The sequence below is a fragment of the Saccopteryx bilineata genome, chromosome 1 (assembly GCF_036850765.1).
Source record: "Saccopteryx bilineata isolate mSacBil1 chromosome 1, mSacBil1_pri_phased_curated, whole genome shotgun sequence".
Taxonomy (NCBI): domain Eukaryota; kingdom Metazoa; phylum Chordata; class Mammalia; order Chiroptera; family Emballonuridae; genus Saccopteryx; species Saccopteryx bilineata.
This window is the reverse complement of record NC_089490.1, coordinates 400,818,915-400,838,087: the sequence shown is the minus strand read 5'-3', so window position 1 is coordinate 400,838,087 and position 19,173 is coordinate 400,818,915. Positions and strand designations below refer to the sequence as shown.

Below are 19,173 nucleotides of genomic sequence, written 5' to 3'. Positions count from 1 at the left end.
TGCGGGCTTTCAGCAGACTGAGTAACCCCTTGCTCGAGCCAGCTACCTTGGGTCCAAGCTGGTGAGCTTTTTGTTCAAGCCAGATGAGCCTGTGCTCAAGCTGGCGACCTCGGGGTCTCGAACCTGGGTTCTTCGCATCCCAGTCCGATGCTCTATCCACTGCACCACCGCCTGGTCAGGCTACAGTGGCCATTTCAAATGCACATCTAATCATGTTACTCTCCAACCTAGAGGTCTTAGTAGGCCATAACCACCTAGAAAACAAAGTTTATGTGCAAACCAATGTCTGCATGAGGGCTGGTCTGTCTCTAGCCTAGCCTTATCACACGGTTCAATCCCTCAATGCCATGTTCAAGTGGAAACTAACCGCTCACCGTTCTGTAAAGAGCTGCGCGCTGTTGTGCACCTCAGGGCCTCTCTACTGGTCTAGTCTGCCTTGATGAAGCATCCCCTCCAAATCCAATGGCGAAGTTCTCTTTATCCTTAGAAACCCACGTCTCAGCATCCCAGCCCTGCAGCTCTCCTGGCACCCCTGCTCTGAGTTTGTCACATTCCCCTTAGGCCATCTCTGTCACTTCCACAAAGCTCTATCTTCCAGCACCTACCTCACTGTGCTGTTTAGATGTGTCTGTGTCACTAGACACTATGTGCTCCTTGATGGCATGAACTGGGCCTTCCTTATCTATGTCTCCAACTATAGGCCATAAATACTTCCTACCTGAATGACAGACTCACTATTTGGAGATGGAAATGACCAACTTGCAAGTAAGACCCAGCTACCCCTTCAACCAAGGGCAGGGCTTCCAGAGGTAGAAAGGTCCTTCACAGCAGAGAAAGAAATATGAGTTCACAGTGACAGAAGTCTGGGACGTATGCAGAGCAGCAAGTTGATTAGTGTATCTAGAACAAAATGTTCTTGGTTCTAGGGAGAAAGTAAAGCATGTGCATGAAAGGAGACAGAACAATTACCAAGTCTCTGGAAATCTGACTGAAAGGTACCTGCAACTAATAAGAAAAGCCTTTGGGGGAGTGATATTATTAATAGGAGCACTGAACTCTGGTCATATTCAGGGGTGCAGCTATGAAGAACACAGGAAGAGGTGGTTCCTAAAGCTCCAGGGGGCACCCTGTGGGAAGAAAACAGGGCCTCGTTGTGGTTACAGAGCAGGAAAAAGGAAAACCGAGCAGAAAGAACTACAAGAGTGACCCTCTAGCCTCTCTCTGTTCTCAGAAGACAATGCTCTGGTGACATGCCTTACCAGGGCTACTTTGGAAAGCCAATCAAGGATTAGACACCTGAGGACAACAAAACAGATCTCACATTCTCTAGTCACTATTCAATGGGGGAAATCAAGGCCACAGTCTTGAGGATTCACATTTAAGCCCAGCAGGACGTCAGGAGGATTGGAGTGACAGTGATGTTTTACGGTAGAATGCCAGGCTCAGATGCAACACATCTGAAAGATCTGGCCCACGTTCATTTCACTCCTGAAAGTGTTGGGAATTTCTGCTCCTGGGGTCTTTATATTAGTTCTGCACTAGAGAGAATCAGGAAGTCTCTGCAGAAAAATGAAACTGTGAATTTCTCTTCTAGAAAGCTTCTAAAACGTTTGGCTCTCCCACATATTAGTGCATGAACTCCACAATCAGTCAAAGTTAACCTAGAAATTCAGGCAGTCAATGTCTCAGGACTCCAATGTTACCATAGTGACTCCTGAGAAAATCTTATGCAGGAGAAATATAACCCATAGGCATTTATCTAAGATTATAGATTAATCAAGGCAGAAACGATATCTAATGTAATTAAACCTTATCAAACCCACAGTTCCAAGCACTAGCCTATTATTTCTGATTAAATTCAACAATGAATAAAAATGACTCTCCTAGAGAGGACTGGATTTCTCTATATAATGGACAGGATATAATTCAAAGTAATCACCTGGGAGGTCGGGTATCTGAGGTATCCTGCTCCCTAAGGAAGATTATCTATTCTAAAGTCTAAGACAAAGATTCTAAACCTTTTTTATACCCTAAAACACCATGAAGAATATAAACATTCCATCAGTAATGCCAGTTCTTTACACCATGACTCTTAATTAGGACAGACAGGGGGTATATCAGAACCTTGAGGGACAGTCACGTGCAGGTTCTGGAAACCATGAGTGCACCACTCCCACTCCCCACTCCAAACTGAGAATCTCAGCTTAACCATCCCCAGCCCTCTGAGGCTCACCCTGGTGATGGCGGAGGTTGAGGTGAGTTTCCGCCGGGTCTTCTTTACTTTCCGTAGATCCTCATCTTCGTAGAACAGATCCTGGAGGCAGGGGAGAGGAGGAGGTTGGGAAACCGCAGGAGGGTCTGAAGTGGCTCTTCACACACTTCATGCGAGGGGCTGTGGAAAGTTACCTGCCCGTGCAGTGGGTCATCACTGCCTTCCTGTTCTGATGAGAAACTCTCCTCCTCTTCCTCAGAATAATTGTCAATATCAGGAGAACGATCTGCGAACAGACAGCTCAGTAAGATAAGCCTGCAGTGGGAAGGTCTGGCAGAATCATGCCTCTCCTCGGTGGAAACACAGCAGGGGTGGAGGAGGGCCACGGCTATGGCGGCCACGTTATGTTTTCAGGGATCTCTACACTTCTCCTTCCCAGGGACATTTTAGGCACTGTCTCATTCAACATTCCCAGTTGGAGATCAGGTGCTGGGCTCCTTCTAGACCCGCCGAGCCTCCACACACTGTAAACGTCTTACCAGACAGCTTGGATTTGATTCCTTCGTGGTCAATGGGCTGGCTGGACAGGGAGTAGATCTTGATTTCCGCCACAGGTACAGAGACGTCCTTCACGTTGCTGTGCAGGCCCAGCACCAGAGCTCCTTCGTTCGGGTGCTGCATCACCTAGGGTCACAGGTGGCCATGGAACGCCGTACTGCGGAGAGGTCCGCAGAGCTGCCCACGTTCACACGCTCACATGGGCAAGCAAGCCAATGGGCATGGCGTTCTGCTAGTACATTTCTTCCTCACTATCTCCCAAGTCTGTGGCTACTCTTCTCGTATTGCTGTCAAGTTTACCTTACTTTAAAACTGTCTCCAGAAATGCCAGTCACTGGTCAGGCCATGTGCTTTTTAAAAATTTTTATTTATTTATTTATTTATTTATTCATTTTAGAGAGGAGAGAGAGTGAGACAGAGAGAGAGAGAGAGAGAGAGAGAAGGGGGGAGGAACAGGAAGCATCAACTCCCATTTGTGCCTTGACCAGGCAAGCCCAGGGTTTTGAACCTGCGACCTCAGTGTTCCAGGTCGGTGTTTTTTTTTTAAAGATTTTATTTATTGATTTTACAAAGAGAGGAAGGGGTCAGGGGATAGAGTGAGAAATATTAACTCATAGTTGCTCACTTTAGTTGCTTGTTGCTTGCTCGAGTATGTGTCTTTTTTTTTTTTTTTTTTCATTTTTCTGAAGCTGGAAACAGGGAGAGACAGTCAGACAGACTCCCGCATGCGCCCGACCGGGATCCACCCGGCATGCCCACCAGGGGCGACGCTCTGCCCACCAGGGGCGATGCTCTGCCCATCCTGGGCGTCGCCATGTTGCGACCAGAGCCACTCCAGCGCCTGAGGCAGAGGCCACAGAGCCATCCCCCAGCGCCCGGGCCATCTCCACTCCAATGGAGCCCTGGCTGCGGGAGGGGAAGAGAGAGACAGAGAGGAAAGCGCGGCGGAGGGGTGGAGAAGCAAATGGGCGCTTCTCCTGTGTGCCCTGGCCGGGAATCGAACCCGGGTCCTCCGCATGCTAGGCTGACGCTCTACCACTGAGCCAACCGGCCAGGGCCCAGGTCGGTGTTTTATCCACTGTGCCACCACAGGTCAGGCCAGGCCACGTGCTTAAAGATAAAAATCACGGCCTGAGATTGAAAGTGACTGCCGGTCTCTATCTAGGAGAACACTGTAGCTCATGTCCTTCACCAGAGAAACTGGTTCTCCAGGCTGGGAGGGCCGGCCTGCAGATGGCAGCCACCTGTTCTCCCATCACAATTAGGGAAAGGACCACAGTACAGGAGAGAACGGAAAGGCTTGACACGGCCAGGAATGTGGCATCCCCAGCTCTTCACTTCCCCAGCCTCTCTGCCACCAAACCTGAGGGGACAGAAAGACAGGCGGGGTCTATCCCACATATTCTATTTATTATGGCCACAGATTCTCCTATTTAACGCACTGAAGTACAAAAGTAAGTTTAGAAGTGACTTGCGGCCCCCGTCAGGACTGAGAGGATCTGCCTGGCACATGGAGGAACTGCTCCCACGAGCAAACACACCAAGGGGCACAGGAGCCCAACCTCTCACTGTTGGAAATGGAAATTAGAACTATGGGAAATCCTACGGTGTTGGGTTGAAATAGACTGGAATGTGTGTCCATGATGAGATAAGTAGGCATAAATGCAGGAATAAAGATGATATGTATGAATACGTATGTGCATATTCATATACGTACATATATTTTCTGGCTCTGTCTAGAAGCGGTGATACCGTGGCTGGGAAAATGAGCACTCCTAGTACCTAGATCTTCCTATCTTCCTATCTGTTTCCCTCTTTCTCCCTTCCCTTCCCCTTTTCCTTTTCCCTTTTTCCTTCCCCTTCCCCTTCCCTTCCCTTCCTTTCCTTTTCCCCTTCCCCTTCCCTTCCTTCCTTCTTTCCTTCCTTCTTTCCTTCCTTCTTTCCTTCCTTCTTTCCTTCCTTCCTTCCTTCCTTCCTTCCTTCCTTCCTTCCTTCCTTCCTTCCTTTCTTATGTTTATTTTATTGATTTTAGAGAGAGGGGAAGGGAGAGTGGGGGAGACAGATAGGACATTGACCTGTTCCCGTATGTGTCCTGACCAGGGAATAAACCAGCAACCCTGTGCTTCAGGACGATGCTCCAACCAATGGAGCCATCTGGCCAGGACTAGGTCTTGGTTTCTAAATACCACACTCCACTAAAAGGAACCAGGGCTCTTCAGAAAATCAGTCCCATTCCAGGGCTGGCTCAGGAAAAGTACAAGATGAGCCTAATACTTCATATCGGAAAGTAAAGGAGACTCTGGTCGGGTGGCTCAGCAGTTGAGCATCGGTTGGGCGTGTGGAAGTCCAGGGTTTGATTTTCAGTTAGGGTACACAGGAGACCATCTGTTTTTCCCCTCTCCCTGACCCCGCAGCCATGGCTCATTTGAGCAAGTTGGCCCTGGGCACTGAGGATAGCACCATGGCCTCACCTCAGAAGCTAAAAATGGCTTGGTTGCCAAGCAACAGAGCAACAGCTCCAGATGGGCAGAGCATCACCCCACAGGGGGCTTGCCAGGTGGATTGCGGTCAAGGCGCATGTGGGAGTCTGTCTCTCTGCCTCCTCGCCTCTCACTTAATAATAAAAAAATAAAAAAAAGAAAGTAAAGGAGTACATAAAAAATGATAGGCACCTGAAAAAGGATATAGGAGCCAGAAAGGGCTCCTACTGTCTAAACCTGAAATAATTTGAGCATGAAAATAAATAATGATAGTAGCAGATTAGATCCCACTGAATAAAGCAGGAATCCATAGGTCCATAACTGATACAAATAAGTCAATCAATAAATGAGAAAGAAGGGAAAGCTCTATCTTATAACACATAGCCAACTAATTAATAGAGAAGGAAGGGTGGGATTAAAAATTCACTGCCTGAAGCATCAAAGCAGTAACTGATTCAGGTGAGAATCACAGATACTCAAACTATAGCTGGTGAAAATATGAAGAGAAAAAAACTGTCGTCGGCCTAGCGTGCAGAGGACCCGGGTTCGATTCCTGGCCAGGGCACACAGGAGAAGCGCCCATTTGCTTCTCCACCCCTCTGCCGCGCCTTCCTCTCTGTCTCTCTCTTCCCCTCCCGCAGCCAAGGCTCCATTGGAGCAAAAATGGCCCCGGGCGCTGGGGATGGCTCTGTGGCCTCTGCCTCAGGCGCTAGAGTGGCTCTGGTCACAACATGGCGACGCCCAGGATGGGCAGAGCATCGCCCCCTGGTGGGCAGAGTGTCGCCCCATGGTGGGCGTGCCGGGTGGATCCCGGTCGGGCGCATGCGGGAGTCTGTCTGACTGTCTCTCCCTGTTTCCAGCTTCAGAAAAATGCAAAAGAAAATGCAAAAAAAAAAAAAAAAAAATTGTTACGCAGTCTCAAAACATTTCCTTATAAAATATTTCTTTTACTGGTAAATATAAAATATTTACTAGCTTTATGCTGGAAACCTTGGCAGACAGATTTTTCAGAAAGCAATAAAAGTTAACCCCACCAGTAACAGGACAAATCAACGAGAAGAACACAGCATTACTTCTGTGGTAATTCTGCCAAAAACACAGACACAGACCCTAATCTTCAGAAAACATAAAACAAACCCAAATAAGAACTCTTCCATAAAGTAAAGAGCCCATAGTCTGAAAAAATGTCAAGGGCATGAAAGACAGGAAAATCTAAGGGACTGCTGTAGGCTGAAGGAGACTCAAGAGATGTGACAGCTAAATGCACCACGCCATCCTAGGTGAGACTCTGGGCCTAGAAAGGACAGGACAGAAGCACTTGCACACTGTGGGTTAGATGGTAATTTTGCATCATCAGCATTAATGTCCTGATCTTTGTGAAGGCATGGTGTCCACATAATTTAGAAAATTAACAGTGCAGTATGAGTGTATAATGGGGTATCATGCCTGCAACTTACTCTCAGTGGTTCAGAAGAGAAAATATGCATAAATGCGCACGTAGAGAAAAATAAGGCAAATGTAGTAATATGTTAACACTGAAGAATCTGGTGAAGGGTGTATGAAAATTCCTTATACTATTCTTGCAACTTTTCTGTAAGTCTGAACTTTTTTAAGTTAAAGAAAAAAACTTTTTGTGCAGGAGAAAGTTCTTGAAAAAAGAGGTATATCCTGAGTTTCCAATATAAGAATTTATAGAGTAAAACACCCAGCCAGCAGGCTGGGAAAATCATTTGCTGGGCTTACATGGCTGGGCTCGGATCTCTCTTGCACTCTGATTTAAAGGCTGACACTCTGGAGATGGTGTTCCTCTCACCTCTGCCATGTTGATGAGTCCCACAGCCAGGGTCTTATAGCCCAAGATGGTCCGGTTCTTGTAACGCTTTCTCCTCTGCAACATGATCTGCAGCTTGTTGGCATCCCGCTTCAGGAAGTGAGGGTACTGCCAAGTACAAAACAGAGTCAAGTGTGGTTAATGAGCAACTGGGTCCGTGGTGAGTTCGGGTCCTGCTAGAGGGTACACAGTCCTTCTGTGCCTTGCAGGGGAGTTAGGGGTTGAAGAAAGAATTAAATTGCTGCTGGAGATCTGATTCTGCTTGGTGCCTGGCTTCCACTCTGCAGCTCTGTGGTCCAAAGGAACAAAGAACAGAACAAAGAGAAGATCATTTCATGAAAAAAGGTGTCAATTCATCAAGACTTAATAATCCCACCTGGTTTTATGCCTAATAATAGAGCTTCAAAACGCATGACTGTGCCAAACCTGTGCCTGTCTTAGGGCCTTCACACTGTCTGCACTCACAGTTCCTGCTGCCCCAACCATCCTGTGCGGGGCTCTCCTAACCCTCAGCTCTCAGCTCAAACACCTCCTCCTCGGTGAGGCTGTCCCCGAGGCCTCCCACCACCCAGCCCTTGTGCCATTTCCCAGCTTCCTCTGCTCTGCCTCAGTGTCCTATCTCCATCTGAAATTCTCCTGCTCTCTGATGGCTGCATCTTGCCTCCTTTGCACTGCTGACTCCCCACGCCTATAGCACTGCCTGGCACAGAGCGCCTGTTCAGAAAACTGCCTCTTTCCTTGCCATGTGCTCATGTTTTCTCCATGCATCACTACGGGCTCCTGGGACTATGATGAGAGAGAGACGTAAGGAGGAGAAGGAGATGGAGGGAGATTACCATATGGGGACAAAACGGGTGTGTGCTGCAGATCATTAAGAGGTGGTGGACAGAGCATGGTAGGGCGGGAGGGCTAACAGCCTTATCTAAGGAAAGGAGAGAGAAGAAAGAGACATGGTGTATCTTTCAGCAGTCCACCTGGGTCTTGGCACCTTTAATTGTGGCTGGCTAAGTGACTGCTTTAGTACTCCAGGCTAGCCACGAAAGCTCTAGGTGACGTTAATCTAGTCCTGCTATGGCTAATTCACTGGATGACTTAAATCATGGGTCTATGTCTGTTCTTGGATAAAAAAATTATCCAGATTAGAGGACTATTTGGGGATTAGACTGGGTATGGCATATTAGTAACCTAAGATTGAGCAGATTCTCACCTGAAGGGAGAAGGTTAACTGGAGCTCTGTTTCCACCAGTCCACTGGCTGGAAGGATAATCTCATTGGAGCGAAGAATCCTTTTTGAACCCTGAAACCAAGAAAAATATATGTCAAAGCTGTGTCACCAAAAAAGAGGGGGGAGAAGCAGGAAGCATCTACTTGATATAGTTGCTTCCTGTATGTGCCTTGACCAGGCAAGCCCAGGGATCCGAACCAGCAACGTCAGCATTCCAGGTTGATGCTTTATCCACTGCGCCACCACAGGTCAGGATCTACAAACATTCTTAAGATCCCAATATTTCACCAGTCTTTCTTGTATGTATTAGAATCAAGTCACCATAATGAGATTCACAAAGTATTCACAAAGAATTCACAAAGGGCTTTCACATAAAAATGACTTGTTATTGCATTTGAGTTCTCCCCATCAGTCTGGAGAAAGAGGGGGGCAGGTGACAGTGCCCCAGGGAATGGAGCTCCCCTGCGCTCACCTCACCCTGCCTTCTCCTCTCTAATCCAGGGGCACTGTTCCGTCTTTGGACCTTTTCACATGCTTTTTATCTTCCCCTCTCTCTTCTCAGGTGCTTTTCCAGGCCTTTGTATACAGCTAACCAACTTTCAGGTCTCAGCTCAGATACAATTTTTTTCCAGGAATCTCTCCTTTTAGTCCTCCTCTCCCTTCCAACTGAAACTGGGTTAGGCATTGCAGTGTTTTTAGCTGAAAACAAAGATAATAAAGCTAAAACTTTTTTAAAATAATAAAGTTAGACTAAACTGTTCCTAAACTATAAATAGAGATACACAGGCCCTGGCCAGTGGTGCACTGGATAGAGCATCGCTCCGGAGTGCTGAGGTCACCAGTTTGATCCCAGGGCCACCAGCTCAATCCCAGGTTTGATTTAAATATAGTGAAGGTCTCCAGTGTACAGACTGTATCAAGATGTAGAATATTTCTTTTCTTTTCTTTTTAGGTGAGAGGAGGAGAGATAGTGAGGCAGACTCCCGCATGCACCCCAACTGAGATGCACGTGGCAACCCTGTCTGGGACCAATGCTCGAGTACTGAGCTATTTTTATTTTTTTATTTTTTTACAGGGACAGAGAGTGAGTCAGATAGAGGGATAGACAGGGACAGACAGACAGGAACGAAGAGAGATGAGAAGCATCAATCATCAGTTTTTCGTTGCGATACCATAGTTCATTGATTGCTTTCTCATATGTGCCATGACCGCGGGCCTTCAGCAGACTGAGTAACCCCCTGCTCGAGCCAGTGACCTTGGGTCCATGCTAGTGAGCTTTTTGCTCAAGCCAGATGAGTCCGTGCTCAAGCTGGCAACCCCGGGGTCTCGAACCTGGGTCCTTCCGCATCCCAGTCCGATGCTCTATCCACTGCGCCACCGCCTGGTCAGGCTGAGCTATTTTTAGCACCTGAGGCTGATAGGCTCGGACCAACTGAGCTATCCTCAGCACCCGGGGCCACACTCAAACCAATCAAGCCACTGGCTGCAGAAGGGGAAGAAGGAAAGAAGGGAGAGAGGGAAGAGGAGAGAAGCAGATGGTCGCTTCTCCTGTGTGCCCTGACCAGAATCCAACCCAGGACTTACATATGCTGGGCCAATGCTCTATCCACTGAGCAACTGGCAGGGAACAGAATATTTCTAGAGCTCCAGAAAAATCCTTCTGAAACTTCCCAATCTTGAACCATTCCCAGAGGCAAGTACTGCTCTGATTTCTTTTACCAAAGATTAGAAATGGAACCATCCAGTATGCACTATTCTGATAGGGTTTCTATTGCCCAGCATAATGTTTGAGGTTAATCCAGCTTGTTGCATACATCAACAGTTCATTCCTTTTGATTTCTAAGTAGAAGTCTATGCTGTGGATGTGTGTACCACACTTTGCTTATGCATTCTCCTGTTGCAGAACATGCAGATTTGCATCGTTCCTACTTTTTGGCCACTATGGCTAAAGCTGCTGTTCTTGTAAAAGACTGTGGGGACAGGTGTTTTGGTTTTGGGGGGGCAAACACCTAAAAGAGAAATTACTGGGTCTTAGGGAAGATTTATGTCTGTTTGGTTTTAATTTATTCATTTTAGGCCCTGGCCAACTAGCTCAGTGGTAGAGTGTCAGCCCCGCGTATGGAAGTACTGGGTTCGATTCCCAGCCAGGGCACACAGAAGAAGAGCCCATCTGCTTCTCCACCCTTCCTCCTCTACTTTCTCTCTATCTCTCTCTTCCCCTCCTGCAGCCAAGGCTCCATTGGAACAAAGTTGGCCCAGGCACTGAGGACGTCTCCATGGCCTGCGCCTCAGGTACTAGAATGGCTCCAGTTGCAACGGAGCAATGCCCCAGATGGGCAGAGCATCGCCCCCTAGTGGGCATGCTGGGTGGATCCCGGTCAGGTGCATGCGGGAGTCTGTCTCTCTGCCTCCCTGCTTCTCACTTCAGAAAAATACAAACAAAAATAAATTTATTCATTTTAGAGAAAAGAGAGAGGGAGGCGGGGAGGGGAAAAGAGAGAGAGAGGGAAAGAAGGGAGGAGGAGCAGGAAGCATCAACTCCCATTATGTGCCCTGACCAGGCAAACCCAGGGTTTTAAACCAGTGACCTCAATGTTTCGGCCGATGCTTTATCCACTTTGCCACCACAGGTCAGGCAGGGCAGATGTTATGAAGTGTAGGTGCCATCTTACACCCCAGTGGCAGTACAGAAGTTTCAGCTGCCCCACATCTTTCCCAACACTTGGTGTGGTCAGCCCTTGACTCGTGGATTCTAATGGATGCGTTCAGTGGAATATCCCTGTGGTTGCAATTTGCATTTCCCTGATGACTAACAACACTGAGCACCTTTTCATTAATTTATTGGTCACTTGTAGATCTCCATTTATGAAGTACATACTTGATCAAACTTCTTTGCCCAGGTTGTTTATCTTGTTGTTTTTCCTTTATAAACGATACTGTCAGATATATTTATTGTAAATATCTTGCCTAGTCATTTTCTTAATAATCTCTTGATGAAATATTTAATTTGGATATAGTGAACTTTATTAATTTTTCACTTATATTTAATGCACTCTGGACCCTAGCTAAGAAAGCTTTCCCTACTCCAAGATTGTGAAGTTATTCTGCTGTGTCAGTACAGATATTCTATTTTTTATTTTAGAAATTTAAAATTTTTAATTTTACTTTTAGGTTTTTTTTAACCATTTCTAATTTTTTAAAAATAAAATGTACATTTCATTTAATGCAGGAAGGAAAATCTCCTAAATAAATTTCACAATGCTTTATAATTAGAATAGCATTATACCAATTAATAAAGAAAACTCTGTTTTTTCTGTTAGACAATGCTTTTTGTAGTAACCTCTTACAAATAATAATCTTGCCTGACCAGGTGGTGATGCAGTGGATAGGGCATAGGACTGGGATGCGAAGGACCCAGGTTCAAAATCCCAAGGTCACCACCTTGAGCGTCAAGCACAGTATCATTGGCTTGAGCCCAAGGTCGCTGGCCTGAGCAAGGGTCACTCGCTCTGCTGTAGCTCTGGCCAAGGCACATATGTGAAAGCAATCAATGAACAACTAAGGAGCTGCAACAAAGAACGGATGCTTCTCATCTCTCTCCCTTCCTGTCTGCTTGTCCCCTCTCTCTCTCTCTCTGTTACACACAAAAAAAAAAGAATCTTTTTTTTAATTTATTCACTTTATTTCTATTTATTTATTTATTTATTTTTTAGAATCAGAGAGAGTCAGAGAGAGGGATACATAGGGACAGACAGACAGGAAGGGAGAGAGATGAGAAGCATCAATTATCAGTTTTTTGTTGCGCATTGCGACACCTTAGTTGTTCATTGATTGCTTTCTCATATGTGCCTTGACCGCGGGCCTTCAGTGGACTGAGTAACTCCTTGCTTGAGCCAGTGACCTTGGGTCCAAGCTGGTGAGTTTTTTGCTCAAACCGGATGAGCCCGCGCTTAAGCAGGCAACCTCGGGGTCTTGAACCTAGGTCTTCCGCTTCCCAGTCCGACGCTCTATCCACTGCGTCACCGCCTGGTCAGTCCAAAAAAAAAAATCTTGACAAAGTTTTCACCTGAGTTTACTTAGGCTTTTGATTTAAGAAATCTCTGTAAAATGAATCCCAGAAATGCTGGGAGAATTCAAAATGTAGTTTATGTATTTCTGCCAGGGGTAGGAGATATTTGGCACTATTTAGAGATATTTCTGATTGTTATAACTGGTGTGTGTGCGTGTGTGTGTGTGTGTTAGAGAGAGAGAGAGAGAGAGAAAGAGAGAGAGACATTTCTAGAGAGTCGAGGTCAGGGTTGCTGCTGACCATCCTATAATATACAGGCAGCCCCCACAACTGAAACCTGATCTCCCCAGAAGACCTTGCTTCCTGGCAGCCTCTCAGATGGCGGATGCTCTTCCATTGTAGAACAGCCAGCCATTTTTGCTCACGCATTGATTTTGGCTCCTCATTCATCATTCATCTCGCCAACCTTACTTCAGTCATAACTTTATGATTCCAATAAACAGGGGTTGGCAAAAGGAGGTTTACAGTTGTGAGTGCATGATACACTCACAGTTTATTCTTGAATTATATTGATATAATATATAATTTATTGCCTAAGCAGCAGTGGTGCAGTGGATAGAGCACTGAACTGGGATGCAGAAGACCCAGGTTTGGAACCCCAAGGTTACTACCTTGAGTGCAAGTTCATCTGGCTTGAGTGTGGGCTCACCAGCTTGAGCACAGGTTTGCCAGCTTGAGCGTGGGATCATAGATAGGATCCCATGGTCGCTGGCTTGAGCAAGAGGTCATTTGCTCTGCTGTAGCCCCCTGGTCAAGGCACATATGAGAAAGCAATCAATGCATAACTAAAGAGCTGCAACAAAGAATTGATGCTTCTCATCTCTCTCCCTTTCTATCTGTCCCTGCCTGTCTCTCTGTTAAAAAAAAAAAGAATCAACAAGTAGAAGTTTTTTGTCCACAAAAAAACAAAACAAGCAGTGACTTGAAGTCACAAGTACTTGGTTGGCCCTGAATGACATTCTTCACTATGAAACATAAGTGCTTCATGCATATTTCCCATTTCATCACACGGAATATTAAAAAGACATAACTGCAGGGTTGAGATAGTAAATTAACCATTTTTACTACTTTTTTAAGGACATTCTTAGGCAAAACTGGCCTCTTCCTTTGAGTCTGATGGTAAACAAGGCAATGACTACTGGTACAATCTGGGGCAACTGCCTGACATGTGCTAAGGATCTGCTATTTAATCCACCATTGCCCTTGTACCTTCAGTGCAAATGTCACCACAGTGGAAAGGGCAAGTAATGCCACGGTATTACCATAAATATCAATTCTGACCTCTTGTCACTCATGAAAGGGTTTAGAATCTGCAGACCTCATTTTGAGAACTGCTGCCCTACCAGCATTAAAGCCCCTTAAAGGAAGGGATTGGTCTGCTCTGTTCACTGTTAGATCTCCTGTGCTTGAACAACACTTGGCACATAATAGGTGCTTAATAAATATATATTTACTAAATGAATGAAAAAGTGGATAAATGAATGAATGTGATAACATCTGTAATTACTTTCAGCTGTTTGGAAATAAAACAATAAAAAATTCAGGGTATTTGTAGTTTTTTGTTAAATTTTAAATTTCATAGAATGTTAAATATGCCCTGGCTGAACAGCTCAGTTGGTTAGAGCATCGCCCCAAAGCACAGAGGTTGTGGGTTCGATCCCTGGTCAGGGCACATACAGGAACAGATTGATGTTCCTGTTTCTTTCTCTCTCTCTCTCGCTAAAATCATTTTTTTAAAAAAAGGATGCTAAATATTTAGTCAGGAAATTATTTCTTTTGGAAAAGGCACTTAAATGCAGGAATGGCAAGAGCAGCAGAAAACTTTCTCTTTTTTAAATGTTTATTTTATTAATTTTAGAGAGAGGAAAGGAAGGAGAAAGAGAGAGAGAGAGAGAGAGAGAGAAGAGAGAGACAGGAACATCATCTGCTCCTGTAAGTGCCCTGACTGGGTATTGAATTGGCAACCTCTGAGCATCAGGATGATGCTCCAACCCACTGAGCTATCTGGCCAGGGCGTGAAGGTATGTAAAATATTTTGGGTCCCTTGAAGATACTGAGTCAGGTACAAAGAGTTAAATGTGGGATTACCCAGAATATAAAATGTCTCAGTAATATTTTAATTTCCAATTCTAAAATAATAATCTATAAATTTCTTCTACCCTATAGAAAGCCTCCAAAAGCACCCAACCCCACACATCTGCTCGGCCTATAAATCCTGGGAATAAGGCTAAAACTGACATGAGCCACCTTGTTGTTTCTGAACAGTTTACCAAACATTTGAGCATCTGTATCACTTAATCTTCATACTAATCCTGTTAGATAGGCCGGGCAGAAAGAACTATTTTTATTCCTCAGATGAAGAAACTGAGCTTTCAAAAACTGAGTGTTTTAACTAGGAGTCAGCACTGGGACATAGATGGTTTCAAGAGTTCAAATGTGTTTCCTCTGTTGCACCTGCTTTGCTGAGTGAAGGAAGAGAGGTCCTCCATCAGTATTTCTGAAGCCCCAACAGTGGGCAAAAGTTATCCAGCTTTCCTGAACCCTGAACAAGCAAACCTGCTCAACTCACCTGTAGCTTCACAGCAATGACCACTGAGTTAAGATCTTTGTCCATTTCTTTTAGCATGACGAGCTTCTTCAGGGTCAAGCTGAATAGTCTAGAAAAATTTAGAGAAAGAAGGTCCAGTCAAATGCAAGAAACTTATAAGAAATGTTGACTTTTTTATTTTTTTGAGAGAAAGACACACAGGAAGGGAGAGAGATGAGAAGCATCAACTCATAGTTGCAGCACTTTATTGATTGCTTTCTCATACATGCCTTGACCAGGGGACTCCAGCTGAGACAGATCCCTTGCTCAAGCCAGTGACCTTGGGCTTCAAGCCAGCTACCTCCGGGTTTTGAACCTGGGTCCTCAGCATCCCAGGTTGACACTTTATCCACTGTGCTATCACCTGGTCAGGCAAGAAAAGTGATTGACAATCTGTTGGGGAAACACTATCTAAAGTAAGAATGTTAGAATGGTATTCTCAGTCCAAACTGTGTCTTTCTTCAGTAAGTAAGCATCCATCCCTTCTATTTTATACTTGAGAAATGTCAAAAACGTACATTATTCCATCAACCTCCTGGATGCCCATTTATCTCAAGCCAAAACCAACACGTATGGTATTGAAGCAACAAAAAAGGATCAATGGAATAGGCCAGAGCAACCAGAAACCACCCCACAATTATACAAACACTCGATACAAGGGCAGGATTAAAGTAACTGGGAAAATAATAAACTATGAAATAAAAAAAATTAGACCCTACCTCATACTATAAATATAGAAATATAAAAATAACCTCTAGGAGGATGCAGTGCTTAATTGTGAAAGGCAAAATTTTAGGAGAAATATGAGAGAATATCTTTCTGACGCTGAGGTAAAGCTATATTTCTTAAATAAGACACTGAAAACACTGAGAAATTCAATTTTTCTAAAATTAGGAACTTGGAAAAGATATTTTAAACTCATGATTCTGACAAAGGGTCTAGCTTATAAAGAACTCCTATAATTCAGTAAGAAAAAGAATGGAAAATCAATAGGAAAGTGGTAAAAGACACGAGCAGATGTTTCATGTTTCCAGAAGAGGAAACACTAATGGCTAATAAATATACAAAAATATGCTCAACCTCATTAGGAATAAGGGAAATGCAAATTGAAATCAAAATATAATTTTACACCCACAAAACTGGCAAACCTGTGTGGGTGAAGATGTGGCACAACGGGAACTCATATGTTGCAGGTGGGCGTATCAGCTGGAACTGAAGCACTTAGGAAACTGTAAGGCATCATCCTGTGAAGCCGAACACGTGTGAAATCTAGTATTCAGCAATTTCCCTTTGGCAGAAATGCTTCCCCCATGTACCCAGAGACACACACAAAAGCGTCCGCTGCCTTCATCAGCTATATGACCATGGGCAAGCAAGCTACTTCATATCCTCCCATGCCTCTGTTTCCTCATCTGTAAAATGAGGATTGTAATACCAACTCAGAGGGTTATGAGGATTCAAATGTATAAAAGCACTGAGAACAGTGCCTACCCCACAGTAAGCTCTCTGTAAACTAGACACTATTTGTGTCATGTTCGTCAGAACCCAAATGTACACTGTCGGAAGAGTAAGACTAAACTAGGGTGTATTCATACAGTCCAGTGCTATCCAGCAGTGAAAATGACTTAAACATGCAGTACTCTCAAAACACAACACTGAGTGAAAACAAAGTTGCAAAAGACTACTTAGACTGTATCAAATTCAAAACCAAGCAAAAATAAACTACAAATTGTTTAGGGAAGTACACAGTAGGGAAATCTGTAAAGAGCATGAGGATGAAACCTCAAATGACGTTGGGGTATGTGAAAGAAATGAAGAAGGCAAGTGTGTCTGCAGCCTAGCGAGTGAGGAAAGCAGTAAGATGTGAGGTTATAAAGGCAAATGGCGGCTAGACTATGTAGTAGAGACCTTTATGTTTTGATGGGAAGCCAGTGAAGAATTACAAGCGCCTGACCTGTGGTGGCGCACTGGATCAACCGTCGACCTGGAACGCTGAGATCACCGGTTCAAAACCCTGGGCTTGCCCGGTCAAGGCACATGTGGGAGTTGACGCTTCCTGCTCCTCCCCCCTTTCTCTCTCTCTCTCTTCTCTAAAATGAATAAAAAAAAAAAAAGAATTACAAGCAAGTGGATGATATAAAACGATTTGTGCAAGCTCACTCTACTGCTATGTGAATAATGAACCACAGAAAGAGGGTGGAAACAGGAAGACCTGTCTGGAGCCTGTGGCCAGGGTCCAGGCAAGACAGGAAGGTTTGATCTAGGAGCAGTAGCAGTGGAGATGGACAGAGGGTAGAATTTCGGAACATCCTGGTAGACCTGATAGAACCTGATACATTGAATGCAGGGTATGGGGGAAAGAATGCTCAAAGATGTTTCTGGATTTTTGGCTTGAGCAACTGAGTGAATGGATGGTGGTACTGTTGACTGAAAGAGGGAAACGGGGAAGTGTTTTGGTGAGTAGGGCAGAAGAGTCAGGTCATTATTAAATTTGAGACAGTTTATCCAAATGAAAATATTAAAGCAGGCAGCTGGCTATGATCCTGAGATCCAAGGAAAGATTAAGCCCGAGATACAGGTATAGGAGTCACCGCATCACGATGGTGTTTAAAGCAATGGGGATGGCTGAGAGAAGTTTTCCAGAGAGAAGTTCAAATAAAAATTTAAAAAAGGCCAAGACTGGGCCCTGGCCGGTTGGCTCAGCGGTAGAGCGTCGGCCTGGCGTGCGGGGGACCCGGGTTCGATTCCCAGCCAGGGCACATAGGAGAAGCGCCCATTTGCTTCTCCACCCTCCCCCTCCTTCCTCTCTGTCTCTCTCTTCCCCTCCCGCAGCCGAGGCTCCATTGGAGCAAAGATGGCCCAGGCGCTGGGGATGGCTCCTTGGCCTCTGCCCCAGGCGCTGAAGTGGCTCTGGTTGCGGCAGAACAAGGCCCCGGAGGGGCAGAGCGTCGCCCCTGGTGGGCGTGCCAGGTGGATCCCGGTCGGGCGCATGCGGGAGTCTGTCTGACTGTCTCTCCCCGTTTCCAGCTTCAAAAAAATACAAGAAATACAAAAAAAAAAATACAAAAAAAAAAAGGCCAAGACTGGAACACTGGGGCTTGCCAATGCTTACAAGTCTGGCAGAAATCCAGCAAGGGAAAGTGAGAAGCCGCCAGTGATTAGGGAAAGGATGTGCCCCCACGAACCTAGAGAAGAAAGTGCTTAAAAAGATGTGTCAGTGCTGTTGAGGAGGAGCCACAGTCAGAAAGCTGATCCCTGGCTTTGGCAAAACAGAGAATACTGGTGACCACGCTACTAGGTATTTCAGCGGAGTAGTTAAAAGAAAAGCCTTGAAGTGTGTGTCCGTCTCAGACATGTAAGCAGTTGCAGATGAAGGGAAGGAGAGAGAACACAATTTCAAGCTGGAAAAAAAGAGCAACATGGTACACAGAGGAATTTGTTCTCCATGCCGACTAGCGTGCATCTAACCATTCACATTTTCTAGTGTTCAGCTGCTTGTTAAGATGTTGGGACCTGGCCCATGGTGGCACAGTGGATAAAGTGTTGGCCTGGAATGCTGAGTTCGCAGGTTCGAAACCCCAGGCTTGCCTGGCCAAGGCACATGCCTTTCTCTCTCATTCCTCTCTCTAAAATCAGTAAATAAAATCTTTAAAAAAAAATGTTGGGACCAAATGGCCTTATCTAAGATTGCTTGTGGTTCTCAGTATTTCCTGGGGAAGACAGGAATTAACTTTTATCTGAGAATGTAGGGAAGAGAGGTGACTGGGGACCTGGATGGAATAAGTCAACTAAAAATAATTTTTTTTAAGTACCACTGGTGTCAACCTAGAATTATATACAAGAAAAATGGTACAGGCCCTGGCCGGTTGGCTCAGTGGTAGAGCATTGGCCTGGTGTGCAGGAGTCCTGGGTTCGATTCCCGGCCAGGGCACACAGAAGAAGCGCCCACCTGCTTTTCCACCCCTCCCCCTCTCCTTCCTCTCTGTCTCTCTCTTCCCCTCCCACAGCCAAGGCTCCACTGGAGCAAAGTTTGCCCGGGCGCTGAGGATGGCTCTGTGGCCTCTGCCTCAGGCGCTAGAATGGCTCTGATTGCAGCAGAGCATCGCCCCCTGGTGGGCATGCTGGGTGGATCCCAGTCGGGCGCATGAGGGAGTCTGTCTGCCTGCCTCCCCGTTTCCAGCTTTGGAAAAATACAAAAAAAAAAAAAAAAA

General features: G+C 45.5%; 1 protein-coding gene across 1 annotated transcript in view; it reads right to left on the bottom strand.

Moving 5' to 3' along the window:
• Positions 1 to 19,173, bottom strand: part of PACS1 (phosphofurin acidic cluster sorting protein 1) — a 131,667-nt gene that overhangs the window by 26,402 nt on the left and 86,092 nt on the right. The window contains exons 2-7 of the mRNA XM_066252108.1: positions 14,945 to 15,032; positions 8,289 to 8,378; positions 7,064 to 7,189; positions 2,752 to 2,896; positions 2,407 to 2,498; positions 2,234 to 2,314 (exon numbers count right to left, since the gene is read on the bottom strand). Coding sequence (XP_066108205.1) covers positions 2,234 to 2,314; positions 2,407 to 2,498; positions 2,752 to 2,896; positions 7,064 to 7,189; positions 8,289 to 8,378; positions 14,945 to 15,032 — 622 coding nt within the window. The remainder of the gene's footprint in view (positions 1 to 2,233; positions 2,315 to 2,406; positions 2,499 to 2,751; positions 2,897 to 7,063; positions 7,190 to 8,288; positions 8,379 to 14,944; positions 15,033 to 19,173) is intronic.